The following is a 14,962-nucleotide window of genomic DNA, read 5'->3' as shown; positions in this document are numbered from 1 at the left end:
ATAAGATAAATGATTCCATTTATCGGCACATTCCTTTCGACCAAACATTACTTAAATTACCATAAAGCTCGTCTAAAAAAATAATTTTTTTGGAACAAAGTAAGACTAATTTGATCACATTAGGGTTAAAATGTCTCAAAATCAATTAGCAAAAGAATCATATGTAAAATGTTACATAATTATGATGTACACAAAAAATAGTCACATGTGTAATGCATCAAAACATCACATAATGTGTTAGTTTTTTTTTAATTAATAACGTTTGCACATATCTAATTACTCATTATTATCTTAATTAGTATTAGAGTAATGATATGTGCACTTAAAATATACACTCAAACATTACACAATGTGGCAGTTTGACTTAGCCAATCACATTTATTAAAATTGAGACCCACTATTTCAAAAAGCAGTAATACGTCACTAGTAATATTTGGATGCATATTTTGAGTGGAGATATCACTCTTAGTATTATGTATTATGTATGCATTGACTTGTTTGTAGTTCCTCATAATTAAGCACGTGCAACGGTGCAAGTCACGTGTCACCACATACCAGTTATTCCCTCCAATTTGAAGAAAGGGAGGGAAAATTGGGAATCACAACTCACAACTCTGATTTTCTCTTTTTCTTCTTCCGTGTTGAGAATCAATCCATTACATTCCCATCTGTGAAACCCTAAATCAAGGAAACAGCTATGGCTTCTTCTTCTTCATTGAGCAACTACGATATCCCATGGGTAGAGAAATACAGGCCCAACAAGGTTATGGACATCGTGGGCAATGAAGACGCCGTCTCTAGGCTTCAGGTCATCGCTCGCGACGGAAATATGCCCAACATCATATTATCAGTAAGTAATCTCATCACTTTCCTCTACTGCCAAAACCATTTGTCTCAATTTCAGTTTCATTTTTTCGATGATGGGGTTTGGGGGTAATCTATTAGCAGATTAATATGGGTATTTTACTGTAATCGGAATTAAAATTCTAAAGTATTATGGAATAGGGATTTTTTATTTTATTTTTTATTATAGTGTGTAAACCCTACTCAGTGAAAGATTAACCTTTAAACAGTTGGGATTAATTTGGGTTCTGCAGAAAATGGGAGGGCTAATGCATTTGGTTTTACGGTGTTAGGGATTTTCATTCTCACATTTGGATTGATTAGGGGAGAGTTGCAAGTGTGATTTTTTTCTTCTCAGAAAAACTTTTTATGTTACTTCGTGTTGACTAGGAGAGAGTGTATGTATAAGGATATATCCGCATATATATATATATATATATTGCCTTTTATGTTATTTTGAGTTAATTAGAATAATTTTTTGTGTGAAATTGTGAGCTTTTATGTTGTTTTAGGCTGATTAGGAGAGGGTTGTAGTGTGAATTTGGATCTTTTTATCCTTGTTTGGGTATGTTTTAGACGTATAAGAACACGCACACACACATATATATGTATAAATCCAATTTAGTATCTAACTGGGTTAAGGCTATGGGTAACATTTTATAAGAAATTATTATATGCTTGTTCTACATAAAAAGATTTTTGCTGCTGTTGAAGATTACTATTTGATATTTTCAGGGCCCTCCTGGAACTGGTAAAACCACTAGCATACTTGCTTTAGCACACGAGCTGCTGGGACCAAATTATAGAGAGGGTGTACTAGAGCTAAATGCTTCAGATGATAGGTGAGGGCATAATGCAATGGTGGTACTTTTGGCAGCTACACTTAGTGAAAAAATTCCCACATTAACTGATTTTTTTATTCTTTTTTAGAGGCATAGATGTTGTGAGGAACAAAATTAAAATGTTTGCACAGAAAAAAGTAACACTCCCTCCTGGCCGGCACAAGGTAGTTATATTGGATGAAGCTGATAGGTAAGAACTGATTATAATAATGGTTTGCGCATTTGATGGTCAAATTCCATGCTTGGATTTTTTTTCTTCATTTATTAGCTTTTCTCAAACTTAATGTTAATAAGTAATTGCACTTATTCCTAAAACCAGCATGACATCTGGAGCACAACAAGCTTTGAGGCGGACAATGGAAATCTATTCCAACTCCACCCGATTTGCTCTTGCATGCAATACTTCTTCCAAAATTATTGAGCCAATTCAGAGTAGATGTGCCCTTGTTCGGTTTTCAAGACTATCTGATCAACAGATACTTGGTCGTCTGATGGTAGTTGTTGAAGCAGAAAAGGTGAAACTCTATTCAAACTATTTTACATTTCAATTTTCTATTCCATAACACTTATCAGCCAGAAAGTAAAAAAAGTTTTTACCATAGTTTCGTTCAGTATCTTCACTGAATGAGACAAATGTACTACTTGTTGGGTTATATAGTTCTTATCGTTTTTCCTCCCAAAATCAGATTTTTTTTTTGAAGTTTATATAATTCTGCTCATTTTGTTTCTTATAATTTGGTGGAAATGTTTGATTGACCTGTAAAATTTAACAAATGAAGGTTCCTTATGTTCCGGAAGGTCTTGAAGCCATTATTTTCACTGCTGATGGTGATATGAGGCAGGCTCTGAATAACTTGCAAGCCACACACAGCGGTTTCCGTTTTGTCAACCAAGAAAATGTTTTCAAGGTCATGCCTCAAAAATGCCCTTGGAATTTTGTATATTTCCTGTGTATTTCAGAAATCTCAATAAGCTTTTTGTTGGCCTTTTCAGGTTTGTGACCAGCCACACCCATTACATGTGAAGAATATTGTGCGTAATGTTCTTGAAGGGAAATTTGATGATGCATGCTTTGGTCTCAAGCAGCTATACGATTTGGGCTATTCTCCCACTGACATTATCACAACAATTTTCCGTATCATTAAAAACTATGACATGGCTGAGTATTTGAAATTGGAATTCATGAAGGTACTTCTGCCACTTTCAAGTTTTTTATATTCATATTGTTCTTCCGTGATCTAGCTTTGTCATTATCTCTTTCATTTTCTAAACTCATCTGAGCTTTCAGGAAACTGGGTTCGCTCATATGAGAATCTGCGATGGAGTTGGTTCATATCTTCAGTTATGTGGTCTTCTTGCAAAGCTTTCTATAGCTCGTGAAACAGCTAGAGCTTCTTAAGAAAGCAGTTAAACTGCAATTAGGAGCTTCTTATGTCTTAAAGGTGAAGATGGTTAATGTAAACATTAGTATTTTTGCTGTTCAGATAGTTTATTTTGTCAGAAAATCTTAACAATTACTATTTTGATGGAAGTTTATGGAGAAACTTTCTACCAGTAAAATAGTTTAGGCATGAATTTTTCTCCTCTTTTATTTTTGGATCTTAGAGTTTGAAAACTACTCGAGTCTGATTATGTGTCTTAAAGCTCTAAGACTTTACTTTGTTAAAAGTAGGAAGTATAATTTTAGTGTGAACTGTGAGCTTCTCTTCTATAATGGAAGTTTTACTATGTAGCTGAAAAGTACATGTTTGCTGTTGGGATTGGTTAGCAGCAAAAATGAAGTCACATCTAATTCTAAAGAAGGAAGAGGAAGATCATTAATGTCTATGAGCTCATGAGTATGCTAGAGCTGGTACAGGAATTTTTGGAGTGCTTAAAACAATGCGAAGGATTTACATTGAGAAAGACAATTTTGATCATAGTCAAACCTCCTGAAGTGAGAGAGCAGTCATGGAAGAACTTGCCACCAAAAACTGCAACCATTTTCGTAATGATGCTTCTTGTAATAGATTGACTAGAAATCCAATCCCAAGTTGGGTTAATCAACTTGCCAGAGTCAGATTTATGTGCAACTATGTTCTTCCTGTGACTTTAAATTCAACAACTTTGCATCATAGAGTTGAATAATAAACCCTTACCTTTACTTTAGAAAGGAGAGAAGAAAATAATCAAGTCAAATGTGTTGACTTCTTCCAATTCTTCGTCTTCTTCTCTCTGGAACCACCACTTGCAGAGGTAGAAGCAGAGCCAGACCACCTCTTCCTCCGCCTTGGCCTCTGATAGTCAGTTCTTCAGCATCTTGGTTGTTGAAAGTTGAAGCAACTCTTGTCCACTCACATTGTAAAAAACCTTTACAGGAGCATTAAGAAAAATCAAAATGAAGTTTTTAATTATACATCAATATCTTTTGGCATTCTAATAATGCTACCACCATCTATGCAAAACCATGGAGCACATATTTGTAAATGGGTTTTGTTGAGGTAAAAATTTAAATATATGAATAGTTGTCGTTTATACGAGTCAACCTTGCGTCATTGATTGGGGGGTCTCTAGTCTTTATCTCCGGTAAAGTTTCTTCCAATTTTTTTTTTCTTCTCCTCTTCTATTTTCTCCCCTTTACTACTTTTGACACATTTTTTAAAAATATTTGTTAGCCTTTTTGGGTATACTATTAATTGTAGCCAATTTTGTTTTGTGTTTTTTTGGTAAAAAAAAATTGGATCTCGTTGTATAGTTATGTACTTAAGTTTATATTTGATGTTTCTCTAATACTGGTTTAATGTAATTCTAATTACATTAACTAATCACTGCTAATGGGGTTTTGCTCAGATAAATATGTTTGTTTATTATTAATCAGTTTGGATGAATGTTAATACCTGTTTGAACTTGAGAGTTTTCCAAGAGTAGGGTTGGGTAATTGTTGTTATTCGGATACATACTAACTTGTGGTCGAGTTGATGGACTTTAGGTTTAGTTTATATTTATGTTCTCTTCATTGAGCTTATACATTTTTATTCCTAATTATGATATGTAGGCTTTCATTTTTTTTGACAAGTGATGATATGATTATGCAAAATTACTTTTTTTTTTTTTTAAGTAACATTGAGTTTATTGGATCAAGTTTCGATACTGATATCAGAAGTTATTAGTAAAAAAAAAATCTCTTTAAAACGGATTAGTATCTCACAAAACTTTTCTGAAAACGACCACATGAATACAAACGACAATATATTTCACAAACTACAATAATCAAAATTAAAAATGCATCCATACAATAATATTTAATCAAATATCAATTAGAACAATATATTCATTTATTTAATCAACCACAATCACTTAAAAATGACATTATATAGATTTTTTTTATGTGAGTCATATTCCAAAGTCCAATTAGATTGCATGACTCGATTGCCAACATGATAGTAGTTAGTTAGGCTCAAACTAACTCAATAGCTCACAGTCTCAACATTCATCAAAGTTGTTATGACTACTAGAAGTCAGTTAGAAGATTCCCAAGCTCTCCAACACTCAACATCTACTATATATATATATCTTAAAGTCAGATTGGATTTAGGTTAGACTATGGTGTATTCATTGTAGAAAGATTAGAGAGAGTTCATTCGTGAGAATTGAGAGGATTCTTGTGTGAGTTGAGAGAGAGTGTATTATGTTCATACATTTGAGTGATCTTTGAGCGTGTAATATGTTCTTATTGAGATAGTGGATTCGACTGAGGTTTGCTGCCTTGCCTTGGATGTAGGATCAACTACTACGGTTGAATTTGAACCAAGTAATATTGGGTGTTGATTTCCTTTACTTTTCTGTTCATTATCTTTAGTTTTCTTATTGTTTGATACATGGTCTTGACTGCGAAACTTGTTGTCTTAACACTGAAACTTGTGAGTTCTTTGTTTATTTTTACTGTGATTGAGTATTTGACAGGGTTCAATCCTCAACAACTGGTATCAAGAGCCAGGTTCTGAGCTGGTGAAGGTCATTGCTTCCATTGACAAGAATCTCACGAGAAAGATCCAACTTCGAAGTTCAAACATATTCAAGAACTCGCTTACTGGCCAAAAACGATTACAACCAAAATGTCGACTTCAAAGTTCGAGGTGGAGAGATTTGATGGCAATAATGACTTCAGTCTTTGGTGCGGCAAAGATGATGGCTCATCTTGGAAATCTTGGTTATGAAGAAGCTCTAAAAGAAGAGAGCGAAATGTCAGTGAAATTGGAAAACAAAGAAGAGGTTTTGAAGAAAGCCAAGAACACGATCATCTTGAGTCAGAAAGGTTGTCAAGGAGAAAACTGCGTATGAAATGTGGAATAAGCTAGAGCAGTTGTACATGACCAAGGCGTTACTGAATCAGAATTATCTCAAGCAAAGGTTTTATGGTTTCAAAGTGGAAGAAGCCAAGTCGAGTGATGAGAACATTGATGAATTCACCTAGCTAGTCTCAGATTTGGAATCTATTGAAGTGAAGATCGATGAAGATGATCAAGACATTTTTCTATTAAATTCATTGCCCAAAGCGTATGACAATCTAAGAGATACATTTAAATATGGCAAAGAAACTTTGTCAATGGAAGAGGTGATTGGAGCTGCCTATTCAAAGGAGTTGGACCTGAAAGCCAACACCAAAGTGTCAAGATCTCAAGCAAATGGTCTAAATGTTAGAGGAAGATCTGAAAAGAAAGAAGACTATGAATGGAAGAAGTAAAGTGTTGGGGTTTTATGCCCTAATTAAAACCTAATTTCTTTGTAATCTCATTTTATTATCAATAAAAGAATAGAAATCAATTTTTGACTTGGTCAATCACTTTGCTCACATGTTTTATTTTCATGATTATTTGTTTAATATAAACTTCTATTAAATCCTGAGCATATAGCTAATCATATTTATAGTGATGTAATCACAGTGGAATATAAATATGACTATATGTTCAAAATAAGTTAGTCCTAAGATTAGTCAGTGCACAGGATTTACACTGACTTGCCAATCTACGATATGATCTACTTACATATCGCATTGTTATATTCTTTCCAGAACATTAGCAAAGTAGATAAGATCGGATGTATTTGTTACATCAAACTAGACCGATATTGACAGTAGACAGGATGAGTAAACATACCGTTATTATCTATTCTAGTTGTGTCATATAGTTGACCATAGGTCAATTCAATCTCAATTTTGAGTGGTTAGTATTCTAGCTGATTATATTATTTAAGTTATTTGACTTGTTCGTTACCAGCTTACCCTACGGACTAGCCCATACTTACATCTTGGGAACTCAGTTGTAATGTCTCAAATTCCCTAATGTGGCTTAATACCTGGATTAGGGGGCCAAGAGGGCCATAATTGAATTAATATGCAATTATGTGATTAAATGCATGATTATGTGAATTATATTATGATGTGATGATAATTGCATGCATGTAGGCCCACTTCTTATTAGAAGGGCATTTTCATAATTTTGACTTGTTAAGAGCATGATTGTATATTTATGTGCATGTTTGTGATTTATGGGTGAGATCACATTATTATGTGGATTTGTTCGAGCTATTTGGCATGAGACGATCCTAGAATGCAAGTTAGCAGTTTGGTCATAACGGGATTAATTACCGGGCTTGGGGTGAGTTTGGGGGTAATTTTATGCTTAGTACATTACCGGGAATGAACGAGTAATGGGATATGATTTTATAATTATTTGAGAAAATTGGGAATAACGGGAATTGGAGGTCGTTAATTATGATTAACGGGATAGACGGGAAATGACAGTTTTACCCTTGCTACCCTTGAGAGGTTTTAAATGGCACTAGGGGCATTTTGGTCTTTTGACCATGGGATATGCTTAAGCTAAGTAGGTTGTAGAAGGAAGTACGCAGCCAAAATAGAGTTTATTTCTATCTCTCTCACAATCAATCATATATCTTTCTCAGGTTGAGATTTTGAAGCAAACTTGAAGATTTAAAACTTGGGAATTAAGGCTTGTGAGCTTAGGATCTTAGTTCAGCCATTGAAGGGGGTTTAATTCTGTGTTTAAGGTAATATTTCTAGCGGAAATTTCAAGGTTTGCTCTGTTTTTGAAGTGGTGTTTAAGCTTTGAATTTTTAATGTAGAACTAGGTATTTAGTGTGGTTTTATGTGTTTCAAAGTTTGGGTTTTGTTGATAAACTGATGGTGATGTCGTATAAATGTGTTGGCTATGATTTTGGGATTGATTTGGTGAAGGTTTGATTGATGTTTAAATTGAGAGACATGCAGGGGAGCTGGGTTCGCATGGTCAAGTCGCGACTTGAACCCATTCTAGAGCCTCCTCTAGTTGATGTCTAGCAAGCGCGCTGCGACCCTCTGGGTCAAGTCGCGGCCTGCCCCTGGCACCCCAAACAGGGGCTTTTTGTCTTGGGGGCAGGTCGCGACCCGCCCCTCCCTTTTGTGCCAGTATGGGTTTTTATGAGTTTTAAGCGCGGGTTTTCATTTCTTAAGGCTCGGGATCGAATCTACTAACCGTTTTAGTAGGATTCGAGGTCCCGAGAGTGGGGTTTTAGACCATGAACCTTTTATTACTTATTTTATTGATGAGATTTCATACTTGGTTATGATTAGGTGACCGCTAAGGAACTTAAGGACCGATCGTTCTCAAGGGTCGTTCTTTTATAATTTCACGCTCGAACCAGAGGTAAGAAAACTGCACCCAGTATGTGACATGCATAGTTATTGTTGAGGCATGTTGAGTGCTCTATATATGGACATTGATTGCATTGTAAATGCCTAGCAGCTTTGCTTATTTGTGAATGGCACTGACTTATTAGTCAGAAACGACATTGGTGTTAGTGCTAGTCGTGAAGTCTTGACTTAGCAGTCATGATCGACAGTAGTACTGAACACTGATCGTATAATATTGGCTTAAGAGTTAAGAGCGACATTAAGGTGTTTAACGCAGGGCGAAATGATTAGATATAATCAACATGAGCGTTAAATGCTTGACCGACCTATAGGTTGAGGAAAACTAAAGCGATGGTCTAGCCTAAAGGCTAGTTACTAAGAGCCAGGGCCAAAATGCTCAGGTGACTGAAGCGTCACATGGCTTAGGCTGTAGAGCCCCAGAGAGTGACGCATTAGTCACCTATCCAGAGTGTGACTCATTAGTCACCTACTCAAGGAGCGACTCATTAGTCACCTACCCAGGGAGTGACTCATTAGTCACCATTTGATTAAGGCTGCAATCCCCAGAACAATTGATTATCTTGTATACATGCAGTAATAAGTTTTTTTGCCGAGTCTTTGCTCACGGGTGCTATGTGGTGCAGGTAAAGGGGAAGAAAAGTTCACCCAACCTTTAGTGGAGAGCTTAGGTGGCGATGTGTACATATGCAGCCGCTTGACTACCACGACCAAGGTGTTTCTCAGGGGAACTAGGGGTTAACCCTATTTTTGCCGCTTAGGTCGGCGGGTTGTAACTTTTATACTGTAATGACCATTTTGGATTGTAAATAACTTTGTAAACACTTTTATGAACCCATGTTTAGTTTAACGTTTTAAATAAAATACATTCATTCCTTTTGATAGAGATTTTCACTCTGGCCTATTAATAACACCTAGAAGTACGTTTATAACCTAATGACTCGTTTAGTGAGTTAAGCACTATTTAAAGTCCACAGTAACAGTCTTGGAGAAACTGTGGCATTACATCAGTAATATAATTGACTGAGAGTGTTAATCATAGATAAGAACATCTATAGCTTCTGATGAATAAGTGAAATGATGGTTTCCTTTTAGTTTGGTTCAAGGAGCTAAATGATAGAGATCTCATTTCAGTAATTAATATTAGTTTACTGAAATATCATTTACAAGGAACTAAGTGTTTTAAGGATAAAATACAATGAGGGGTAAAACGATATTTTAGTCCCATCTCATTGTACATCGTTTATAGATGATTGAGTGACAATTATGGTTGTAACAATGGATAATTAATAACGTATCGATATTGCTTATAAAGCGTTCTATGAATTCAAAAGTGTAATTTTGAGTCTTTAGTGGAGTCACAAGGAATTAATAAGTTAGTAAATTTATGATAACTTATTGGAGCTTGATTTCATAGGCCCATGGTCCTCACTATACCTTGGATAAAATCATCTAGATAGTCTAAATTAGTTGATTTAATTATCAATTAGAATTATCAAAGTTGACCAGGTCAATTTTGGATAGTTTCATTGAGTTATGTAATTTAGAGAAAAAAAGAGAAATTAGGACATATTTATTAATTAAGATAAATTAGTGTCTAAATTAATAAATAAATTTAAATCAATGTTCAAATTATAAATAATTAATTTGATAAAGGATTTAAATAATTATTTAATTAATTAAATCAATAGAAAATAATACACGCCTTAATTTTAAGTCCAACAGACTTATAATTAAAAGAGAAATTTCACGGGCCTATGGCCCATGATAATTTCGACCTAGGGCTGTTAATTGTCTATTATCTTATTGATTTTTTAATTAAATAAGTAATCTAATTGAGCCTATAAAATGAATGCTAAGTGAGAGTTGAAATCAGATTTTTGAATCACAAGTTTTTAGAAAGACTATCTGACAGAAAATCAGGAGATCTATTCTTGATGCTCTAAGATTTTAGATACTCTCTACAACATAAGTCTTTTTCTAAGCCTCAATATTATTTTCTCTTCTTCTCTCTCTATATATCTCATGTGTTGAGAATTATCCACTCTAGTCTAGGTGATTCTAAGGATACTTTGGAAGCATGTGAAGAAAATTGAAGAACGGTTCAGTTTCTTGGTGATACTCTGCGACAAAAATGATTCAAGGGTTAGAGAAACTGAAGGAATGACTCAATCATTCCGCTGCACAATAATGTAAATGTTCTTATCATTATCTCTGTATGAATTCAATTTTAGAAACATATTCTAGGTTTTCTTTTATTAATATGTTTAATATAAGATTTACATGAAAATAAACAAGATCTTGTATAAGTTTGCCAACATAAAGGTCGATCAAAATCAAGGTCAAGAAATAAAAGAACATGTTGGTTGTGTAACAAGGGGGGACATATTAGAAGATTTTGCCCACAGAGAAAGGTTGAAAGTCAGAAAGAAGACTCAGACAATGGTGATGCAGCTACTTTTTCTGATGGTTACAACAGTGACGATGCCAACGTGTTAACAATTTCTGTAGATGATCCAAAGGAGGAGTGGGTCATGGATTCATGATGCACATTCCATATGTTACCCAAGAAAGATTTGTTATTCAATATGAAATTAGAACCTATAGGTCAAGTCTTGATGGGAAATAACTATTCTTGCAAAATACAAGGAATTGGTTGCATCATAATCAAAATGAAGGATGGTTCCATAAAGGTACTCTCTAATGTTAGATTTATTCCTGGCCTTAAAAGAAACTTGTTGTCTCGTAGCTACAAAGCTGAAAATGGAGTTCTAAAAGTGACAAAAGGCGCAATGGTGATCATGAGAGGAGAGCTTAGACAGGGGTTGTACATACTGCAAGGAGACACTGTCACAAACTCCACATCCGTGTCTACACAAACTATAGACAAGACAGAGATGTGGCACAAACGTTTGGGACATATGATCCATAAAGGACTGGTTGAGTTGGGTAAGCAAGGTCTTTTAGATTATAAAGATATTAATGATATGAAATTTTGTGATACTTGTGTAATAAGAGAGTCTCACTTATTAAAATTTTCTAATTCAATCTATAGAACTAAAAACTTACTTGATTACATACATTCTGACTTGTGGGGTTCACCACAAGTTCCTTTTTCTCTAGGAAAAGCTCAATACTTCTTGTTTATAATTGATGATTACTCTAGAAAGGTTTGGATTTATTTTCTCAAAACTAAAGATGAAGCTTTTGGAAAATTTAGGGAATATAAAATAATGGTTGAAAACCAAACCATGAAAAAGGTTAAGAAACTGAGAATTGATAATGGTTTAGAATTCTGTAATAAAGAGTTTGATGCATATTGTAAGGAACGTAACATTGTAGACACCACAATAAAAGTGGTCTTGCTGAGTGTATGAATAAGACCATTATGAATAAAGTTAGATGTATACTTAGTGATTCTGGTTTGCCAAAATAGTTTTGGGCAGAAACTGCTTCGACAGCATGCTACATCATAAATAGATATCCTTCTTCTGCATTAGATTTTAAAGTACCTAAATATATGTAGTCTAGTGCGCAACCTAACTATCATCATCTAAAACCTTTTGGTTGTATTGGATTTGTTCATGTGAACCAAGGAAAGTTAAATCCAAGGTAAAAAAGGAGTGTGTTTGTTGGTTATACAAATGGAGTAAAAGGTTACAAAATTTGGATAATAGAAGATAAGAAATGTGCTATAAGTAGGGATGTCATATTCAATGAGTGTTGTTTTTATAAAGCTAACCAAAATTATTTAGAATCAGCAACAAGCTGAGCAGAATAACAAATTACAGGTGGAGTTAGAAGATTCACAGAAGGCTTATGATCAAGGTCAAGCTACTGAGAGTGAATATGAGCATACAGTTGATGAAACAACTGATTTCAAAGATGAGACAAAAGTGTATATATAAAAGAATGAATCTAAATATTACCTTCTGGCTAGAGACCGAGTAAGGAGAGAAATCAGACCACCTGCAAGATTTGTTCAAGCTGATTTTACTGCATTTGCATTCAGTGTTGCAGATGCATTAGACCATCAAGAACCAGCAAGTTATAGTGAACCTAGAAAAAGCATAATGGGAAAAATGGAAAAGAGCCATGAGTGAGGAAATGGAATCATTGTTCAAGAACAGTACATGAGAATTGGTTGATAGACCCAGAAGCAAGAATGTGATAGGTTGTAAATGGGTATACAAAAGGAAACCATGAATTATTGGAGTTGAACCACCTAGATTCAAAGCAAGGTTGGTTGCGAAGGGTTTCTCACAGATTAAAGGCATTGATTATCACGAAGTCTTCTCACCTGTTGTAAAACACACGTCAATTCGAGTAATCCTGTCAATTACAACAATAAATGATTTGGAATTGGAACAACTTGATATGAGGACAACATTCTTACATGGTATGCTAGAAGAGGAGATTTTGATGCAACAACCAGAACGGTTTCTGCATCAAGGAGTGGAAGACAAGGTTTGTCTATTGAAGAGGTCTCTCTATGGTCTGAAATAGTCACTTAGACAATGGTATTTCAGATTTGATGAATATATGCTCAAACTGAAATTTCATAGATCAAAGTATGATGGTTGTGTTTACTATAAAATTCTTGAGGATAAGAGCTTCAATTTTCTCTTAAGGTGTGGTTGACATAGCTTTTCAAAAGCACTTTTGTGTATTGAGCATTAAAAGCTCTTTCGAGAGCTTGATTGGATGTTTTGGTCAAATGAGCTTTTAACTTTAATAAGCTATTCCTAGGGAAGCTACAAAATGTGGCTTCTTGTAAAAGTGCTTTTTTTAATAAGCCAAAACAAAAGGCACAAGTTTTGCCAACCAAGCCCTTAATTTATGTTGATGATATGCTTATAGCTTCTAAGCATAAATGAGATGTTGAAGTTAAAGAAGTTGCTAAGTCAAGAATTCAATATGAAGTGGTCCAGCTACAAGGATTCTAGGAATGGAAATAGCTCGGGACAGAAGCAAGGGTATTTTGACTCTATCTCAGAAGGGGTATGTAAACACGAATGTGGAATTATTTGGTCAAAAGGAGGCAAGATCAGCCAACACACCAATTAAACCACATTTTCAACTCTAAAGAGAAGAAGATGGAAGGAGTTCCATATTCTAATACCGTTGGAAGCATTATGTACTCAATGATTTCAACTAGACCAGACTTAGCCTATGAAATTGGTCTAGTAAGCAGGTTTATGAGCAAGCCAAGTCTTGAACATTGGCAGGCTGTTAAATGGTTGCTTAGGTACATGAAATGCACAACTAGTTTGAAGATATGTTACTCCATGACAAATCAAAATTTGTGTGAAGTTGTAGGCTATTGCGACTCTGAGTTTTCAGGTGACTATGATAAGAGAAGGTCTCTTTCTGGATACATTTTCACAGTCAATGGAAATGTTGTTAGCTGGAAATCAAACTTAAAACATGTTGTGGATTTGTCCACCATTGAATTTGAGTACATTGCTGTAACTCCCATTTTCTTTTTACAAATTATAACAATTATGAAAGATAAGAGAGATATTTTTATTCATTTTTGAGTGCATTACAATGCTAACCGAATGTTAGAGCTATTAAGTAAAGTGGAAGAATAACTAATGAATATGCAACTATAACATTCATGGGCATTTCATTAGTATAATACCCATAGAATGATGCTAAATACAAGCAAACAATCACTAAAGTTATGAAAAATAAAGAGAAATTCATGTTTTGATGATGAATTTTATCTAGAAGGTTAAGAGATGAAGAAGTTGTGCAAATAAATGGTTGAAGGAACAAGTATTTATAGGGCAAAAACTAGCCGTTTATGACCGTTGGTGAATAGTGTGCATGACCGTTGGGGGTGTAGTTGTTTTCTATTATGGGATTTTAACAATTCTAAGTTATTGAAGTAACCAATAGGTGGGAATAATTAATTTATGGGTGTTAGAGAAACTTTTTCAGAAAAGTTTGTGAGTCAAAAATGCTAGACTAAGTAATATAAGAAGATTGGGAAATTTTCATTTTTTACTATTCACCAGGTACTATTCATAGTGGGTCCCACAGTGGGGTCCGCAAGGGTCCCACAGTAGGGTCCACATGGGTCCCACAGCGGGGTCCACCCCATGGGTCCCACATGTTGATGCAGTAGTGATATAGTGATGACTTAAGCAAATTACTATGCTTGATATTTTGAATATTTTATTATTTTACTATGCTTGATATTTTTAATATTTTATTATTTTACTATGCAGCATAGTAACCCAATGTTTTCCTATAAATAGAGCCTTTCAGAATTCATTTTGAATTACGAAAAATCTTTCTTTCTCTCACTCTGCCTAAAATCTTCTTAACACTCTTTTAAAGTTTTAAATCTCTAAAATTTAGGCGAAGTTCTGTTTGTAACGCTAGCCTACGAAGACCTTTTTGGGTAAGCTCCTTCCCGAGCCTTTCAGTTCAGTTATTTAACTATTTTTATATATAGATTATTTTATCATGCCGTTATAATGTCAAAATTTATATATAGATTATTTTATCCTGCCATTATAATGCTGAAATTTATATATAGATTATTTTACTATGCCGTTATAATACCAAAATTTATATA

At 34.5% G+C, this 14,962-nt stretch overlaps 1 protein-coding gene across 1 annotated transcript; it reads left to right on the top strand.

Annotated features, from left to right (window-relative positions):
- Window positions 1–580: 580 nt before the first annotated feature.
- On the top strand, window positions 581–4,370 carry LOC133778348 (replication factor C subunit 2). Its single transcript, XM_062218236.1, has 7 exons — window positions 581–850; window positions 1,579–1,685; window positions 1,774–1,875; window positions 2,005–2,200; window positions 2,465–2,593; window positions 2,679–2,873; window positions 2,974–4,370. The coding sequence occupies exons 1-7, from the start codon at window positions 698–700 to the stop codon at window positions 3,082–3,084; spliced, it is 993 nt and encodes a 330-aa protein (XP_062074220.1). The 5' UTR covers window positions 581–697; the 3' UTR covers window positions 3,085–4,370.
- Window positions 4,371–14,962: the final 10,592 nt, after the last annotated feature.

This window comes from Humulus lupulus, chromosome 5, assembly GCF_963169125.1.
Source record: "Humulus lupulus chromosome 5, drHumLupu1.1, whole genome shotgun sequence".
Lineage (NCBI taxonomy): Eukaryota > Viridiplantae > Streptophyta > Magnoliopsida > Rosales > Cannabaceae > Humulus > Humulus lupulus.
Note: the sequence above shows the minus strand (reverse complement) of the source record. Positions and strands in the feature narration are given on the sequence as shown.